Source organism: Cupressus sempervirens, chromosome 7 (genome assembly GCF_028749045.1).
Source record: "Cupressus sempervirens isolate cs-2001-9-10 chromosome 7, ASM2874904v1, whole genome shotgun sequence".
Classification (NCBI taxonomy): domain Eukaryota; kingdom Viridiplantae; phylum Streptophyta; class Pinopsida; order Cupressales; family Cupressaceae; genus Cupressus; species Cupressus sempervirens.
Genome location: NC_143124.1, coordinates 69,546,175 through 69,566,026, shown reverse-complemented (window position 1 = coordinate 69,566,026; position 19,852 = coordinate 69,546,175). Strand labels below are relative to the sequence as shown.

General features: G+C 34.8%; 1 protein-coding gene across 1 annotated transcript in view; it reads left to right on the top strand.

Moving 5' to 3' along the window:
• LOC149545534 (2-alkenal reductase (NADP(+)-dependent)-like) overlaps nucleotides 1–19,852 on the top strand; it is a 170,705-nt gene that overhangs the window by 73,313 nt on the left and 77,540 nt on the right. Inside the window, exons 3-4 of the mRNA XM_089790699.1 lie at nucleotides 8,405–8,571; nucleotides 9,135–9,217. Coding sequence (XP_089646825.1) covers nucleotides 8,405–8,571; nucleotides 9,135–9,217 — 250 coding nt within the window. The remainder of the gene's footprint in view (nucleotides 1–8,404; nucleotides 8,572–9,134; nucleotides 9,218–19,852) is intronic.

Genomic DNA, 19,852 nt, shown 5'->3' with positions numbered 1-19,852 from the left:
TGACTCTGTCATGAAAAGCTCAAAACCCGTTAACGATGTACCAAGTTGGGAGACTTGACCACTTGTAAGAGTTGGAAACTCTTCACACATGCTGCCCAAATGTTCAAATTGTTCATTTGCAGGGATGATAGGAGCAACAGAAGAAATAGGAAGGGCTATTGTATTAACTTCTGAGACTGGAATAGGAGTGAAAACAATGGAGAATGAATCCACATCGTCATCTACTTTATCCAGAAAAGATTCTTCATGCATAGATGGCGTATTAGTTTGTGCAGGCTTAGGGGGAGATATGATCATTACATCTCCTTCCTCGTCCTCATCTTTTTTTCGGTTCTATCTCAAATTCTTCTTTTGATTCTTCCTCTTCTTGAATTGGGTCAAAAATCTGAGACAACTTAGATCCTTTTCCACCCTTTAATTTGAATTTGAGGGAACCTTTAGCATCAGAAGATGAAGCACCATCTTTTCCTGTTATTTCTAGCTGTGACTTTCTCCTAGGAGGACCAAAACTTCCACAATCCAGGCCTATTTTAGGATTAACTCTTTTAAGACCCTTACTTTTCAACCATTTATTGGTGTTTGTCAATATGGATTGAAATCTATCCATGATAGATGTACCTTCTTTTTTGTTGTCACTGAATTGGAAAAGGGCACTTCTTATCAAAGCCAGCTTGATGAAACTCCGGATCAAGGATGTTGCCATCATCTTTAACTTGGAAATCTGAAGGAACCTCCAACATGTTAAGATCGATTATCTGTTGTAGGGTTAATCTGCAGTAGCCCATCTTCATTATGTCAAGCTCTGTCCTCATATCAATCTAGATGTCCTCAATGTGATGAACATGCGTGTAAGCTCTTTTCATTTGAGAATTCATTTTTCAGTAATCAAAGTCGAATCTAGCCTTGAACTTCTTCAAGGTGATCAACTGCAAGTCTTCTTCCATGTTCTTTGCTTTACGCATAGAAATGATTGAATAATTTCCAATTGCCAAGGGTTTAGCTGAAGTAATTCCAAAGCCAGGCCTATGCATAGTATGATGATCACATTGCACATCCATGAGCTGTCTAGCCAGCTCCATCAGGATGATTCAATCTGTAGCATACCTCGTTAAAATATATGGTTCTCCCTTAAAATATCCAACTCTCAAGTAAGTAAAAGTCAAAAATTGAAGAAAGATACAACCGTATTGATTTACCTTCTCCCAGGCTGCATCTAATACTCTTTTAACACACAACTGCTTGTCAAACAAGCACCGAAAATGTCCAAAGAAAGCATCTTGGACCCTTCTATAGTGAAACTTACTATTAGCTAGAGTAAGCTAGTCATAGTAATCCCAAATAGGAACCTAAAGATGATCTCCTTTAGTCGAGAGACCAGAGAAAGATCCCATGGCAGCAGCAATGTAGACGAGATAGGAGTTCATGTAAAAGGGTGCAGAGGTCCCCACGTTAACCAACTGCTGGTAGAGTGTAGTGCTAATCAAATCTCCCCAAAGATGTATTCTTTATTTTCCATGATTTGGAAAATGAATTTGGACATCCATGGCTCAAAATCCGTAGAATCTTTGAGACCACAAACTTTTCTGAGTAGAATGATGAGATCTTTGTATTCCTGTTTCAAATTAGACTGATGAACGATCTTGGGCCATCTTGAGAAGTTATTTCTTTTATTGTCTAAATAGTATTGGTTAACATATTTTTGATAATCATTTTTCTTCTCATTCCATTCCACCAAAGAGGATGCTTTGGTAAGATCTATGCACTTTGCATGATGTGGCACCTTGAAAATTTGTTTGATGACCTCTGGATCAAGGCTAATGACAACCTTGCCGTTTGTATCCTTGATTATTCTAGTTTTTGGGGTGAAATGCCTTGCACATTTAAGAACAAAATCCAGTTCCATGGCAGCCATAGGAAATGCAGACACCAAGTGAATGTAACTTCTTTTGGTGCACTTCATCTCAAAACTGTTAGGATTCTCCACTTTTTGTAGAAAATCAGTCACATCCATATGATCGATCTTTGTATCCATCACGTTATCTAAGATAGATGTGACCGATGAAGGAACTGTATGAGCCAAGTCTTTATCATATTGATATTTCATCTTGCCTTTGTCATGTCCCCTTTCCAGAGTGGACATCAAAGATGATAGAGTTGGCCTATCATTGGATTCTCATAGGCTGGCAGTGGTGTTGAGGGACTCAGTCAAGGTACACAGTGTTCGGATCTGGAGTTTCAGATAGTAGGAGAGTAGTTGAGAGCAGTTCCTTAATTGTAGTAGTTTCTTACATTTTAGGAGGTGGAGATGGGTTACATTCTTGAGTCTCTACAAGATCATTCTATGGTTTCAATTTCGGGAGATTCGGAGGCATTTCTATTTTTTAGGAGTATCCATATTTTTGAGGGAAGAGACTATTAGTTATTTCAGACTATCCGGCATCAGTCACAGGAGGTGACGAGATTAGTTTCACCTTGTAGAGGTGTTTTGGCTATTAGTTCGCTATTTGAAAAATATTTAAATATTCTCCTAAGTTAGCATTTTAAAAATTTAAATAAAGCTAAGTTATAGCCATTTTGGAGTAATAAGGGGTTTTTGGCCTCATCTGGGTGACTATCCCTTGGTGTAATAGCTCGTTGGAAAGGTCATGAACTTTTCTAAATATTTCTCTTTTGACTCAGAGCATTTCGGTGAACGGATTTCTTTCTATTGGGAAAAAGGTCATTTTTTGGATGCTTGACCACTTTAAAAATGAGAAATATATTGTTTTATAACCCAACACCACATGGAGACACTTTTAAGGTTGGAGCTAAGTTTGGTGGGTTATAAGGAGGTAAAGACAAAGTTCGAAGGCATTATTGACATATTACATCTTGGATTTGTGTTTTGGGCTCTGATTGAGCTTTCAGCATTTGGAACGCCAAACCCACTTGCTTTGCCTGTTTGGGATGTAGCCCCCAAAACAGTGGTTTGGATTCTTGTAGTCAGAAGCATCTTGGAGATTGTGCATTGTTTCTTCTGGGGAACACAGTATTGAGTCAGATTTTTAGCTGGGGTTTGGGTATTTTACCCATGTGTGGGCACTTTGCAGCTGTACGGCCGTGCTTGGCAGCCATCTACTTTTCCACGTACAGCATTTGAGAGCTGGATTCTGGCCGTAGCTTCCTTTTGGGCTCATATTTCACCTTCACGCCTTAGGTTGGTTTTGTTCTTGGTTGTAATCATTTGGATATTATCGTAAATCTTCATCTGGTTACATATTAGGCGTATATTCAAAAAATCTGCTTGAAGCGACTTTGCTTTAAATGTATTTGGAATACATTTTCAGAACTAGTTCATGTTATTGTACTTCTATTATTACTTATTGAAAAATCATCAAAAATATAAAACAATCAAACCCTTTTGCAACTTCTGTCTAGCTCTGCAAGAAAATTTTAATAAATAGGGAAAATAAATTTAAAAATATAAAATTACAGAAGATCAGTGGTAAAGATCCATCAGGGATCTTTCAGCCTTTAGATTTTGGTGGTGAGGGCATTTTTTGTGCTTGCGCTACAATACAAAAATCTCAAAACATAAACACATCATCAAAGGAAATCGCCATAGATTTGTGATCAGCAACAAAAGTTTGAATACGGATTGGAGACTGTAAATCTGATGGAATGATCTCAAAAAGAAATCATATGCATATGCATGGAATGAAATAGAAAGCAGAACATGGAATGAAAATGGAATGAAGTGAAATGCAAGGTGAAAAATGGAAGATGGAATGAAATGAAAATGTGCGAAGGTACAATGCATGGGAATGCGTGCAAAATGGAAATTGCTGATTTCCAAAACATAACTTAAAGTTTCAATATGCTATTGCATGAAAAGTGATTACATGCAAATGCAACATGCAACGGGGGATGGAAAGTGAGATGTGAAGCGAATGTGGATGGAGGATGCGTTTTTACATTTAAGTGTGGGTAATGGGTGAGATGCGAAGATGGAACGAAGGTTGAGTGAAAATGAACTTTATAGTCACCTTAGATGAAAAGGTGAAGTCAAAGTGCATGGGAATGCGTGTATATGATATTTTTAACTTTCCAAAAAAGTGACTTTTAGTCAAAATTGGGGTTTTGAGATGCTGTTATACACATAAAGGATTTTGTGTAATTGTGTCATGCGAGTGGATGCAAAAAGTGAGATCGGTGAAAACGAAAATGGAAAATGGGATTACATGCATGTGCGGATGGCAAATGAGATGGAAAACATGTAATCGCATTTGATGAAAAATATACTAAGTGTTGTGACATGGAAGATGGAAGTGAAACATGATGATGCTTTCGCATGAAGTGAAACAAGAAGTTCTTGGGAAAGAACTTGTAACTTCTCCAAAGTGGAGAAAACCAGCAAGCAAGCACACAACACATACCTTTGGAAAATAACTCAAACATGTCATACAAAAGCAAAATCAAAAGGGTTATATATTTTAATAGAAGTTGAAAATGTTGTGGAGAAGCTACCTGCAATGGAGATTTAGCCAAAGTGTTCAGACTAGCGGATGTATACGTGGTGAACACTCGTAACGGGCACTAATTTGAAATCCCTCTTTGAATGCCATCTTTCGAAAATGTAGGTAAACATGGGATTTGATTTTGTTGTTTGACAGGTTTCTTTTTTTTTTATATGATCACAGAGCCCCGCACTAACAAGATGTAAAGCACTTCAACACACAAATTCAAATTTGGAGATTGAGGAAAAAACAAAAATATGAAAATGAACATTTTCTTCATTTTAAAAGGAAAAATGCACTTTCTATGGTATTGATTTCAACAAGTGGCAATCATCAAGCAATAATGTGCATAAGATCAGTAAGATAAGCACAAATTAAATAGCAAGAAAGAATAAGTCCACTTACATGAAGATCAAGTGCCAAAAATGAAGGAAAATATGCTCCAATATTGAAAATGTCTTCAAAAACACTTAGACTTTTTCTAACTTTGCAAATTTGAATGGGAGAGGGCAGCAAACAAAGCATTTTGGATGGAAGATGCCAAAACGTGCCCTAAGAATGCTCCAAGATCCAACGTTTTGGATGCTCATGCTTGTGGGACATTTTTGGTGAAAAACGTGTTTCACCAAGGAGCATGATCAAATCGATTTGGTGTTTAAACATTAGAAGATGCACCAAAATGCAATGTAATCACCAAATAAGACCAAATCGATTCATATTGGAGCAAAAACGTTGATAAAAAATGGTGTTTTTTGAAGTTTTTTTCAAAAACATGCCCTAGGATAGAGCTCAAGAAAACCATTTTCAGCAAGATGAATCCATTTTTGGTGCTAGAAAATCCATTGCTAAGCAAAAACGACCTCAATGAGAAAGATCTCATGCAAAAACACCAAGTAAATCTCTCTCAATGAGCAAAATCGGGTTCTTGGAGAGCAAATGCATGTGTTCTTTCAAAATCGGACTTTTTGGAGTGCAATGCATGTTTTAAAATATGCACAAGGTTGAAATCAGACCTTTTAGAGTTCAATGCATATTTTAAAAACTCTTCACAAGGCAAATCAGACCTTTTAGGGTGCATGACACATTTTAAAACATACTTCTGGTCAAAATCACACCTTTTGGGGTGACATGCATATTTTAAATTGTATCTCACATTTTTGATGCAATGACACATTTTAAGTGAAAGTGCACACTTTTGGTGTAATGACACCAAAAGGTCCACTTTCACTAGTATTATGTTTTTAAGTTGAACGTTATATGCAGTGACATGTAAAATGTCCGCTTTTGATGGAATTTACATGTAATTGCATATAAAATGTCCACTTTTGATAACTTAAAGACAATCAATTTAATTTAATTAAAATGTTACTTTAATGGGACATAAACAATATTTATATATCATATTAAAAATATAACACATAAATATCATTTAAAAAGTAACATTTAAATGTCAAAAATTAAACCGAAACTATATAGTTTATATAGTCACTTTAAGTTAAAAATCAAAGAGTAACTCAATTTAAAATTATAACATAAAGTGCACTATAGTTACTTTTAGTGAAAAATTTAAATGATAAAGTCACTTACAAATATAACAAAATGTGAATTTAAGATGTATTTTTCAAAAAGTGAAAGTCAAATTGAAAATATAACATGATATTCACTCTTCGTGCTGTTGCATCAAAAAGGTCCACTTTTGAGACACTAAAACAGCCATATCTTTTGGCTGACAACTCCGATTAGGCTCTAAGTTAGATTGAATCGAAGAAGAAAGTGAAAGACATGTTATGAGCAAGACCAAAGGACTAAAAACCAACAAACACAAAGTCAAAAACAAAGAAAGGACGGTGAAGGCCTCAAAAATCAAGCAAAGGCTCGATAGAAAGCAAAACGAAAAAGACTTTACGAAAGCGTTCAGTAAAAAAAATTTGATAAACAAATTGAAGTTGATTGACTGATCAACATTAAGCAATTGAATATCAAATTAAACTTAGAGAGATGGGAAAGTAGCTTGAAAAAGTTTTGTGTTGTTACCAACATTTTGTGGTGACAAAATGCAGGACAACTCTAACCAATACAAAATAAAAATTCAGATAACTGCACTTATCTTTTGACAATTCCTTTCATTCTCAAACTGTCCTCATGATATGAAAATATGTTCCATGCATGTGAACAAGCAAGTGTATCAAGTTGTATGTAGTGCTAAATGATGCAATTAATGTCCTATTGAACTAAAACATAGATTTGGTGGTGTGTTTTGCTATGTTCCTTTACTATTAGCAGATTCAAATATGAATTTATTTTTTATTTCATATATATACACACATACATATTTTAAAAAAACATATGTTTTTGTACGGATGAACCCAAAACGAATCCGAATCCAAGCCCAAAAAAATTTAAACGAATTTCGAACCCGAATCTCGAACCTACATCTATGCCGGAATCCGAACTGGCAACTTAGGATGAAACCATACAATAATTGGAATGCAACTCACAATGCATGAATCTGACTACTCTTTGATCATTAACGGATACAAATATTAGCATTTATATACATTTTCATAGCTTTCCAACATTGCATGACGGATCTTAGGTCACTATATATATGCATTAAATTACAATTACATTCAAATGTCAGCCTATTTGGTCCAAATGGTCATGCATGCACTACCTCTGGCAAGCACATGCTATAAACCTCTAGCGCATCAAACCGGAACAACCACCTAATCAATTAACTAGCAAGTGACCCATCTATTACCTCAAAATTAACGTCTACCAAAGATAGGCTCTGGAAACAATGGAATATAATATATCATGTGTAAAGATACATTCCTTAACAACCGCAAATCATAGATCTTAACTGTGAAGGAATGCATAGCGTAATCGGTTATGCTTGGATTGCTGTTTATGGCACATAGAGAATCCTGTCAATTTCTGGAAACGGAGTACAGTTGTAGCAAGTACCATTAGTAGCGTGTTCACTACAAGCCATCCAAACTCATTAATGGTAGAAGGAACCACATCAAAGAGGTATTTGTTATTCTGTTACAGTTAAGGAGACAGGTGCAAATACTATATTCCAGTGTTATATACTTCTGTGTGTTTAATACTGATTCTTACTTTCAGAAGTGTAATTCATTTCACAAGTATTGTCTATCACTTCCTGAATGTATTTATTATGAATTTCCAATTGAATTAAATCATAAAATGAATCAGTTATGATTGTATTTGAAGACTCATTAAATCTGTAAACTAGTATATAAGATTGGGAGACGGGTTCTTATAGAGTGTGATATGACTGAGTTATTTCCTATGTAGAATATTTACCTTCTCCTCCAAAGTAGAGAAAACGTGAAGTGAATTCTGAGCATTGAACTAACTGTGTGTTTATATTATACATCCTATATTACTCCAAGTTTCCAAAATGGGAGGACAAGGGAACGGGTTTCTGGGACAGATTTTTTTCTAGAGCAGAGGATGGCAGTGGGGAAAGCTATATGAAAAATAGGGAAAATTTAAAATATATAAAGAATTCATAAATATTCATATGAAAACATGGATAAAGCATGCTTATATACATTATAGAACCTTAACATATGACATTTGTGTTAAATAATTTTAATTGAGAGTTCACATGACAGTGGAAGTTAAACACATTATCAAAATTCAAGCATTAGTTTTATGGCCAGGCAGGGGACAGTTTCCGGAAGTTTCCAAGTTTCTAGGACGGCTCAAACTATGCTGGAAACGCGTCCCCTGGTAACACTAATATATCCCAATGGTGCTACTGATCTACAGATATTTTTTGATATCTTAAACATCTCCTTTATATGCTTTACTCTACTGCAATATATCTTTCCAGGACTCAGTGAGCATCTAATATGAAACTTAAATCCTTATGACAGGGATGCCAGGAATCACAGCCTACGCTGGATTCTTTGAGGTTTGCTCTCCTAAAAAGGGAGAGCATGTTTTTGTATCTGCAGCTTCTGGAGCAGTTGGTCAGCTTGTTGGACAATTTGCAAAGTTGATGGGTTGCTATGTTGTGGGGAGTGCTGGCAGTAAGGAGAAGGTAGGTCTAACTTGTTAGGTATCTCACATTTTTAAATTCAACTTTTCTTTTTAACATATATCAAAAGCTAAATTTAAACAGTGAACCTCATGGTGATTTAAGAAATGACACATGAATAAATATGGTTGTAATTTATTGAGTAAGCTCTTGGATGCTAGTTATTCACATGCCAAAAGGAAGGCTTAGTTTTTTTGTTCATACCATTTGCATTTGAAATATAATTAGTTTTTGGTCACATAATAAAAGTTTTTTTACAACAATTAATTTTATGTTGATTTAACAAAATGACAGATTAACTTGAATAAGTGTGTTGGATAAATTTTTGAGAAATTCTTTGAAGTTCTTTGTCACATGTCAAAAGATTGTTTTTAGAAATGAACATCATGGCATTTAAGAAAATAACATATTTAACTTGAACAAGTTTGGTATTTTATTGAGTAGATACTTGAACTATGGTTGTCGATTTCTTAATTTTTGTTTTACTCAATAGTTCTGCCAATATAATCATTAATGGAATTTGTGTAAACTTTACCTAACTTGTAAAACCATTGTGTGCATATCAGGTGGACTTACTGAAAAATAATTTGGGGTTTGACAATGCTTTCAACTATAAGGAGGAGCATGACTTGAATGCTACTCTGCAAAGGTTTGTTATTCTCAAGCTCAATATTTTTGGATTTTATTCCAAATTTCAGTTGTGAAGGCTGTTGATAGATGTTGTTTGAAGAGTAATATAATGTCACAATATTATGCATTGGTAGAATATGATATAGTTTTGTTTGTTAAGACATTTTTTCTATATTAATGCTTGTTTGCTATCTTTTCTAAGCATGTTTGTAATATTACTGCAATGTAGTGTTGACTCCAAGTCCAAGCAGGTCAAAATAAGGCTTGCAGGTTTGTTTAGCCAGACTAGTTTGGATTAATTTTCATAATTATCATCATTTTTAAAAATATCTCTATATCTTTCTTTTCTGAAGTTACTGAATCTTTGCCATGTTTTTACAATCTCTGTTTGAGCTCAAAGATCAACATGTCTACTTTCTAACTTAGTGTCAATCTGAGTCTGTTAACTATGCTGGAGAATATAGCAGTGAACACCACTATTTTTCTTCAGAATTTTTTTGTCACCTGAACCAAATAAAAACTCATCAATGACATGCAAATAGTGAATTTTCTACCATCACTCATTCTGATGTAAGTTGCAATATATTTGATGTTGCTGTTATAAGCCTGATATGATTTATTTCTTATCTGTTACATGTCTGTTGCTTATACTCATACAACGAAAGAGTTAACACTTTTCCAAATAAACATTCAACTGAAATACATTTAGAAATATCTTGCAAACTCAATAATAAGTTAATAACTTGGTTGCAGGTCTACCATTGCCGATGGCAGGGTACACCAACATCATCAGTCTTCAAGAAATCCATTGTTCCATCTTGATTCCATGCCATAGCAACAAGCTAGATGAACACACAGCTCCACTCAATGCTCAATAATGGTTGATAAACTTTTAATTCCGGACCTGAGAAATAATGAGTGACCTATGCAAGCCTTCTGATCACCTCTGACACTCAAAAGCAGGCCTGAAACAACAAACGTCTTTTTCTGCCGAGACATCAAAACATCTTATAGCTGCATGGATATATTTACATCTCCAGCTCCTCTAGAGCACAACCATTGTCGTTGCCAAGCAGCTACAGGACCATAAATAAATCTGTGACTCCAGTTCAGATCTGGGCATTGAAAAAGGGACAATTGGACTGAAGATATTTCTAATTTCTCACCATGTTATCTCTTTAGCCCAAGGTCTGAGTAGGTTGACCATGCCTATACACACCCACACACATAATATATATCTGTGTGGGTGTGTATATGCAACAACACATAAGTCCATACACCACTCTACTAATAGTAAAGCAACATAGCAAAATACACCAACATATTAATGTTAAAGTTCAATATGATATTAATTGCATCATTTAGCCATAGATACAACATGATGCACTTGCTTGGTCACATGCATGGAACATATATCCAAATGAATGGGACAGTTTGAGAATGAAAGGAATTGTCAAAAGTTAAGTATAATTATCTGAATTTTTATTTTATATTGGTTATAGGATTTCTAACTAGGCTATATCAAAAGTTGAGATGTAAATTTTAAGCCCTGGTTTCAAAGATATCATTTCTTTTTTAAAGAAATTCCTCTATAATTGTCAATTTGAATTTCACCTATTTTGGATGTCTTCTATAAGCAAATTTTCATTTTCATTAACAAATGCATAAATGACATATAAACCGTCTTTTTTGGCCTTTTTTATGGTCACTTTTAAGGTTTGAAGGATCGAATAGACCAAATTAGGCAAAAAAAAAAACTTCAAATTTTTTCTTAAAAGAAGTTTTCAAACTAAATTCAGCCCAGATTCAGCTTCAGGGCAACAAATTCTTCAAAATTTGCTCCAAATTCTGCTCAGGTTCCTCTGACATAATTTGCAGCAAATTTGTGGCTCTATAGGCGAATTTGGGGAGAATATGACGAGGACCAGACTTTGTACATAATTGAACCAGGGTTGTTGGAGAGAATCTGGTAGCTTACATAGATATACTTGTGTAGATTTCACACCATCGCCCCATTCTAGATAGCCCGGACCTCCTCTTTTTGCTTGGCAATACGGTAGAACTGTTCTAGGTAATCCTAGTTTAGTGACAATTTTTAAGTTGTCAAGTCTAAAATATGAGTTTGAGCAACTTTGGCTTGCTAGGGAGTCAAGTCAATCGAGGATATGAGTGAGAGTTTGGCCAAGCTAGTCAAGGATGTAGAATTAAAGTCAAGAGATTTGTGATGAAATGAATTAGCCAAACCACAAAATGATGAAGTGAGGATGCAAAGCAAGAAGAGATGAAGGTTTAATCTAAAAGTATGAAAAGTTGTGAAGACTCCTGATTCCTATACAAGAAAACTTGTTAAAATTCTTGGAAAATCCTTGTTTTAGATCAAGTTTATGATGGAAAGTTAGGAAAAGCTATGGAAAATAACACTGATGGAAGCATGATGGTTACAAAAGTTTGGCGAAGTCTAAAATTTTTTAGGATCTAAAATTTACAGTCTCCATCATAACTCCTAGAGATTGGAAACCACTCTCAAATATCCGGACAATATATACATAAAATATAACTAAGTATAAGAAACTATTCTTATACTTCAATGTGATATTTTATGTATTGCGCTCTCCAAGTTTGAGAATCCTCATCAAGACCCCAACTATGCCCAAGAATTCATCAAAAATCTTCAAGTCCAAACTTTGAAAACAAAGGAGGGACAAGAATGGGTCGGCTTTTGACCTTTGTTGGTCCAAGCTTGGACAAGATGGGGTTGGATTCCGACCCCCTCCTGTCCACTCTTAGATGAAGACCCTAATATTTCCGTGCTCATATTGACATAAATTCTTCATTCCATGGGCATGGTGGCATCAGAAAGAGGCAAAATTGGGGCAAGAAACTAGCTTTCTCTCCATGTCTGATCAAGATTTGAGTGGGCAAAAGCAACAAAAGGTGAAATCATATTCTTGAAAGGAAGAAAATATCCGGTCATAGTTTGCAAGGTGAGTGAAGTTGATCAAGGATGGGATGTCAAGCTGAAATTGTTGAGAAAGAAGAATGAATTGAAACGAATTTGAGGTGATATCGCAAGACAGCAGTAAACTTCAAGTCCAAGCCCTTGGCAAGAGAATAAGAGGGAGGGACAAGAAGGTGGCAGCATTTGCCACCCTCTTGTCCTAGGCTGGACATGGAGGTGGCAGATTCCGTCACCCTCTTGTCCACTTGTGGAACAAAGTGCCCACTAAATTTTGCCACTTCCTCTTCAGGTTAAAAACTCAGCTTCACACATAAACTTGCTTCTTGGGTCATTTAATACCTGTGAAAATCAGTTGTTTTATAGGTAAAAATAATTTTTGAAGGGGCTGTGAATAAAAATCTGGGAACAAAATCAGGATGTAGAAGAGCAAATCACATCGGGCTTGAGCCTTAGTTGCGAAACATTGAAAATATGTGAAGTTTAAAGGCTAAAATCAAACTTTGTGGACAAAAAACCAAGACTATCTCCTTGCAGATGTGAACATGTAAACTCAGAATTTTGGGGACAAGCAGCAAGGCATAAAGTCTTAGTGGTGATTTCAGCCTCTGATAAAGATGATAGATACATTGTGATAGGCTTTGCATCTAAGTGATTTACTCTAAATCATTATTTTGTTGTAGAAAGATGATCCGATTTAAGGGATATAAAAGGTTCATTTCTTTCATAATTGAAGTTTATTGAGTTTGGTTTTGAGTAAGTTGACTCCACTCTTTTTGTTTTGAAAGTTTGATATTTAGAGAAAGAAGTGTGAAATTCAAGATTTTGACAAATGTCGATGTCTTATTTTGCAATGAGAAGAAAGTTAAGAATTTAAAGCTAAGAAGAGGCTATAGCAAGATTTCATCAAAGGGATAAGAAGATCAAAGCTCAAAGACTTCAAGCAAGGATTGACTCATGACCATCCATCCATCAAGGAGGACAAATATAAAGGTGTTTTCAGATCGAGAATAAGGTGAAGACATAAGTGCAAGGCAAAGGTCAACAAACTGAAAGAAAGAACAAGTTTACAAGAAAAAGGAATTACCATCAACTTGAATTCCCTTCGAGAATCCAAGTTCAATTCGATTGAGAAGAATAATTCAAGCACATGGAGTACCTATTCCGCAAGTTCAAAACCACGACGACAAGAAGGTTTCTGAATGAAGAACATGGAGAGAACTTTTGAAGATGGGGCAATGTGGGAATATTTCCATCACAATTTGTGGAAGTCTTGATAATGTGGAGTGGCAATAGATATTTTCTCATCACCAAGGAACGATCAAGTCTATGGGATAAGCATGCTAAGGTGGCACACATATTTTGGTTTTTTTCCAAAATAGGATATAAATGCAAGAAAAACAAAATGACAATAAATCCAAATAAAATCTAGCAAATGTAAGGTCAACTTTAATAATAAATATTTAGTTGAGTTTAACTTTAAATCCTTAAAACAAAAGTCTAGTAAGTAATACATATTTGAACTATATTAATGATTTCAAATTAATATTATAAAATTAATATTTGTAAACTTAAATAAGAAAAAATAAATTAGAACCTATTATAATTAAAAATAATGAAATTGAATGTCCAAATAGAAAAATTAGAAGGAAGTTAAAAGATAAAATTAAATTGATAGTATGTTTAAATTATAGTTTGTAGACTTGGAGAGTACTTCAACATTTTAGATAGTGGTAGAAATTCAAATTTCTTAAAAAAGGCATTTAGTTTTGCATAATTGAATTACAATATGTATTAAATTTAGAATTGGGATCTCTAAAAAAATCATAGTTTTATAGAAAATAGTGGTAGAAATTCAAATTTCTTAAAAAAGGCATTTAGTTTTGCATAATTGAATTACAATATGTATTAAATTTAGAATTGGGATCTCTAAAAAAATGCATAGTTTTATAGAAAAAAGTGCAAAATGCGATTTATCAGGTTTGTAACCCACACATTATTGCTTGTGAGTTAAATTTGTAAAAACTTGCTAAGGAAGAAAATAGAGTACCTCGCTTGCCTTTTGAGGGAAATAGATTATGGATTTGCATTTTGTAGAAAATAGAAGATGTTCTATGCTTATAACTTAGTGTGTGAACATATGTTAAATGTTAAAAAGTTTAAATTGGGGTTATGGTTAGTACAAGGGGATATCATCCACCTCTGCTAGAAAATGATGGTGAGAATTCCCCCAAGATGTAGTTGTAATTGCTTATATAAGTATTTTCCAAGTAATATATTCATATTTTAAAAATTATTATTACAATGTAAATATAATACTTTTGTTAGTCAAAACTATTGTCATTTATCTTTCTATTGATGCATAAATCATAACAATGTCTTAAAAATACTAAATCTTATTTTTTTAATAGTCACTCCTCTTAAGAATATGCAAATTAAATTATATATACAATATTTATAGTTAATGGGTATAAACTATTGATAAAAACTGAGAAGAAAAAATGATAGTTGTATATAGATTGTGGAACTCTATTAATATAATAAAATTTTAATAATTCTTCGTTCATAAGAAGTTATTAAAATGTAATAATCTACCAAAAAGTAATTGAAATTTTATAGTTAAGATAATAATTAAATACAAAATATTGAATCAAAACTTACCTCATTCAATTTTTTTGTTTTTTGAAAGTTTTTGATGCAGGGAGCTCCCCTTAATACTATAAACTCATAACAGAAACATAGAAACAACAGAAAATGCGAGAACAAAATATGGACTTCTTATTTGCACCACAACTTCGAAATTAGAGAATTCATAAGTACAATATGCTAACCCACATGGGCGCCTTTAGTACAATAATTTGCAAGACAAGCTACGAACTATCACCCAGAGCTATCCTAGACAATGTTCGGGCCTTTCTTAAATAGGCAGTTTTATGCCGCTCGGGAAGGTTCTAGATGCTCAAACTTAATACCTGGGGCCGACAGACCCTAACAATACACATAGAGTCGGCCAAATACATCTTTGACAAATTATTTTAGAAATTTCGGTAGCCCAACTTTCGAAGGCCATAACTCACAAACTGTTGCTCGGATTGGCTATTATAACCACTTTTCGGAAACGCCAGCTCCAGATCTACAGGCTTAAAACTATGCTAGCACCCTTTCATCGAGTTTGCAAACCTCATCCGAGCACTCTAAGGCCTCCAACGGTTAGCCTAAAGATTTTTCTACATAATTTTTCACTAAAAATCTGCAATAACTTCTTTGATACTAATGCTTGAGCAATGCGATTTTTATGGTAGGCTTACAACTCTAAAATGAACCTTCCTATAGAAAATAAGAACATTCCGAGCTTGTATGACAAACTTACTAAAAATAGTAAGTTCCCATAAATAGTAAGCACCCTGTCTACTAGTCCTTATTAAAATGGAAAAGATTGAAAATAAATTATTTTTGGGTGATGCAAGATTGCCCTTGCACCCAGGATGCTCTTGCATCGACACCCGGGGTAATTCGAGAAGTGACCCCGTCACGTCTCAGGTGTTTAGAGGAAAACCAAGACGGTTAACCTCCTCCTTTGCTAGCCATGATGAATCCTCAATTGGTCTCTCTTTCCATTTGACTAGATATTCCTCATCAGTTCTGTTTCTGGTACTTTTTCCAACATGACTGTCTTGTATCTCCTCAATTGTCATGCCTTGAATTTAACAGGGCAGACACACAACCACAAATTTTTTTTAAGGAACTTTAAAATTATTATTCTTATTATTATTATTAAGATTATCATTATTATTATTATCTATTTGTTGTAATGTATTAAACCAAGTTTTACTGACACCTTGACTATTTATAGATTACAGTTTGGTTATCACTGCCATGGTTTTATCTATAGGCTATACTTGTCATCAAGAGGCTATGGTTTTCAATTTGCTTCTTATTACGATAACAATTACTCTATGGTATGAAGGTGAGATGTACCTAAATTGTTTAGATTTAATACTCATTTCATGTGCATGTTTTATTAGTCAAGGATAAGAATACTTATGTATCGCACTTCATAGGATCTAACCACATTCATGGGACGTCATTATTATAATTTTTTTTTATACTAAAGGCAATTAGGCTAGGTACATCTGAGGGTTGCTTGAAGTCAACACAGCGTAGATAAGGTCATTTGCGCACATCACTAGATGATGACAATATACATAATTTGAACACATACTAAACATATTGAACGCAATAACTATACTTGATGGGATGAACACTTGTTTTATATTATCAAATGCTTACCATGTGCATGAGTGTATACATATATCTTATTGGGAGTATGTACTCTTAACAATATTATAAGATATTACTTACCCAACATGTACACTAAAAAAGAACCATTATATGCCAACCAATTTACAAATACTACTATTCACTATCTACTCTATTATCCAACCATTCAGTTCTATTATATCCCAACCTATATTACTATAACTTAAATATGATTTAATAACTTAATTATGGTTTAATTCTAATTTCTTAATACATGACTATAATTTTAATAAATTCCTCTTTATAATATCCTAACATCCATCATACTCCCTATCTACTCCTAACGAACCCTACATACCTTTTTCCTACTTTACTACTAACAGGGCTATGCTTTTTCGTCAGTAAACATTGTGTAGCCGACAGGGTGTATGTCATCCATAAATGCCCCTTCGGGAAGGTTCTTGTTATGTAGCCGACATGTTGTATATAGCCAATAGACCCCTTCAGGAAGGTTCTTCGGAAAGTGTTTATACACCATCCGAGATCATTGTAATCATCATCATAAGCATTATGTAATCTCTTTGGCATATGCGAATAATAAAAAGAGTACTGTTGTGTTACATGTTCTTGTTTCATTGTTTGTATGCATTAATTAACTGTTTACCCCGTACGGTAAGCATGCTTAATCCATACTTTATTAATTGATACCTAAATTCCTAACTTTATTTGCTTAAGATTACAAATGTAACTAATCCTATTCCCTAACCACTAAAAAAAACATTTCTTATCTCACCACATTCCCTTTGAGTCCCCTAATCCTCCTAGGAAAGCGCACTCTTCTTTCAAAGATGGAGGCGCCTAGGTGGAGGGTCTCATAATGATATTACATGCTCATCTAAGGACCTTGACGGGGAGGAGGCGCCTAGGGAGGAGATGTGTTTGCTGACATGGCAGGGAGTAGCGTATTGATGTTTCATGCTTTGTTTTGGTTGAGTTTGTTTGTTTCATGATTGACTTGACTTGCCTAAAACATAGCGCCTAGGTCATGATTCCCCTTTATGTTGAAACCCACCTTTTTAAGGTGCCATAACACTTTTCCCAAAGTGGGGTGCCAACTCTACTCTCTGACTTGTGTCAGAATAGGGCAAGGTATGGAATAAGACAAGGTTAGCACCCAATCCCAAGGTGCTTCTCCCTAGGTGGGCGCCATTTCTCTTTGACCAAGGTGGGCACCTAGGAATGAGATGTAATGTCCCCTTTTTGACAGGCACCAGCTACTTATTTTATTTTAGCCTTTATTTTCCCCGGAGGCTAAAAAGGAAGAAATAAGGGGGAAAAGATATATTAAATTAATTACTTATAAGGTTACTAAACAATGAAATATTAAAAAGTAACTTTATATTTAATTGATTTAATATTAAAGTGACTAACATAATAAAATATCAAAAAGTCACTTAAAAGAATAAAGTGCTGGATTCCTCTAGAAGCTTCTTGGAGTTGCTTGTGAAATCTTTATAAGGAGCCTTTGGGGGGTCATTTTACACATCTTGAGTTGCATATTCATCTATTGTGCTGAGAGCCTTAGTGCTTGCATACTTGCCTGAGGGTTTGAAGACTCTAAGGTGCCAATTTCGGTTGTGAGATATCAACCCTAGTTGGGAGTGGAGCAATTGGTATTCAGCCAATTCATTTGTGATTAATTGGGAGATAATATTCAGTGATTTTTGTTCAGCTCGTGCATCTAACTTTGACATCAGTTGGCAAGGAGAAAGGTTTCAGTTTTCGCAGCGGATCTGAAAAGCAAAGCGAAAAAGCAAATCCGAAAAAAGAAAAGCCAAAAAGCATGTCATCTCAGCTACTTATTTCAGGTTCTTTTGGTATATACATTTGGCAATTGTAGATGGATACATTTGACAAGTAATATATGTCTTTTTGTTACCAAAGTATTCAATCATTATGAACATTGAAGTATTGAAGGGAAATCAACTTAATTCAGCTCTTCAGTTTGTATGCCAAATGTTTGTAAAAATGTCTCATTGCATAGTCATAGGATGCATACCAAGTTTTTGTGAAAATACCTCTTGGCTGTAGGTGTGCATTTTACATCAGAATTTCATGTACTTGCATTTGGAAAATAATAAAAAGAAGTTGAATATCACTTTGATTTCCAATTAGTTATTTTGCAATCATTTGTATTCATCAATATCATTGGCATTCAAAAATCATAGCAAAACAACAAACATCAGCAAACTGAGGTTGTAAGGGAAGTGTTTGACAAAATTCCCAAGGCAGAAAAACAGGAATAAAACTTCAAAAATTATCAAGTCACTTTACAGTGGTATCAGAGCTAAAGTTCTAGCCATTATGTACGGGTTATGAGTGAAGAGTTTCCAAATGTTCCATTCATAAATCTTTTGGATAAATTCTATAACAGGGCAAGAAAGACCTTAAGTCCTTTAGAACTCATGGAAGAAAGCAGTACCCAACAAATGCTTAATGCTCTTGCAAGAGGGCAACAGGAGTTGAGAGATGAAATGGCAAGAGGAAGAGAAGAATTGTCACTTATCCTTGGACAGCTAGTAGATAACATAAACAATAGAAATGATAGGAACCATAACATGACTAATGGGCAGAATGGACAAAATGGGGGTCAAGAAAACAATGACACAGCTCAAAGCAGTGCTAGAACAGCAAGTAGAGCTACTCCTAGGCCTCTTATGCCTACATTTTTGAGAGAACAGGGTGCTGCAAATCACGACCAACAAGTAAGAGAAGAGGGATATGGTGATTATTTGAGGGAGTACAACTCTCTAGGTGATGATTTCAAGGTTACCATGTCATTAGTAGACTTTTGTGGTCTTAAATTGAGAAATAGACCAAGAAACAATCAACGGGGAGTGCAAGATCAAGACTTGTAGCATAAGGTGGGAAAACTAACCTTACCATCATTTGATGGAAGTAACAAAGGTACAACTAGAGCTTGGGTTCAGAAGCTCGACACATATTTGCAGCTCAATCCTATGATGGAAACAGAGGCTATCCAATATGCCACACTCCATTTGGAAGGTGAAGCACATGAATGGTGGTACCATGAACTTGTCACCTTGTTGCATGCCAACATTACTTCATATTTGGAATTCACCCAGAAGCTCATTGACAGGTTTGATCGTAAGGATCCTGAACTCCACTTTAGGGAGTTAGCATAACTCAGGCAGACTAATTCAGTGGATGCTTACATCACAGAGTTCCAACGACTGGCAATTATGGTGACAGATATTTCAGAACAGCGGTTGGTTATGCTCTTCATTAAGGGATTGATAGAGCCTCTTCGTGGTTGGGTTAAGGCCTTCAAACCAGATTCTCTCCAGGATGCTATCATGAAGACTAGAGACATGGAATATTCTACATCTAGCATTAGGGCTCCTAGCAAGCCTTTCA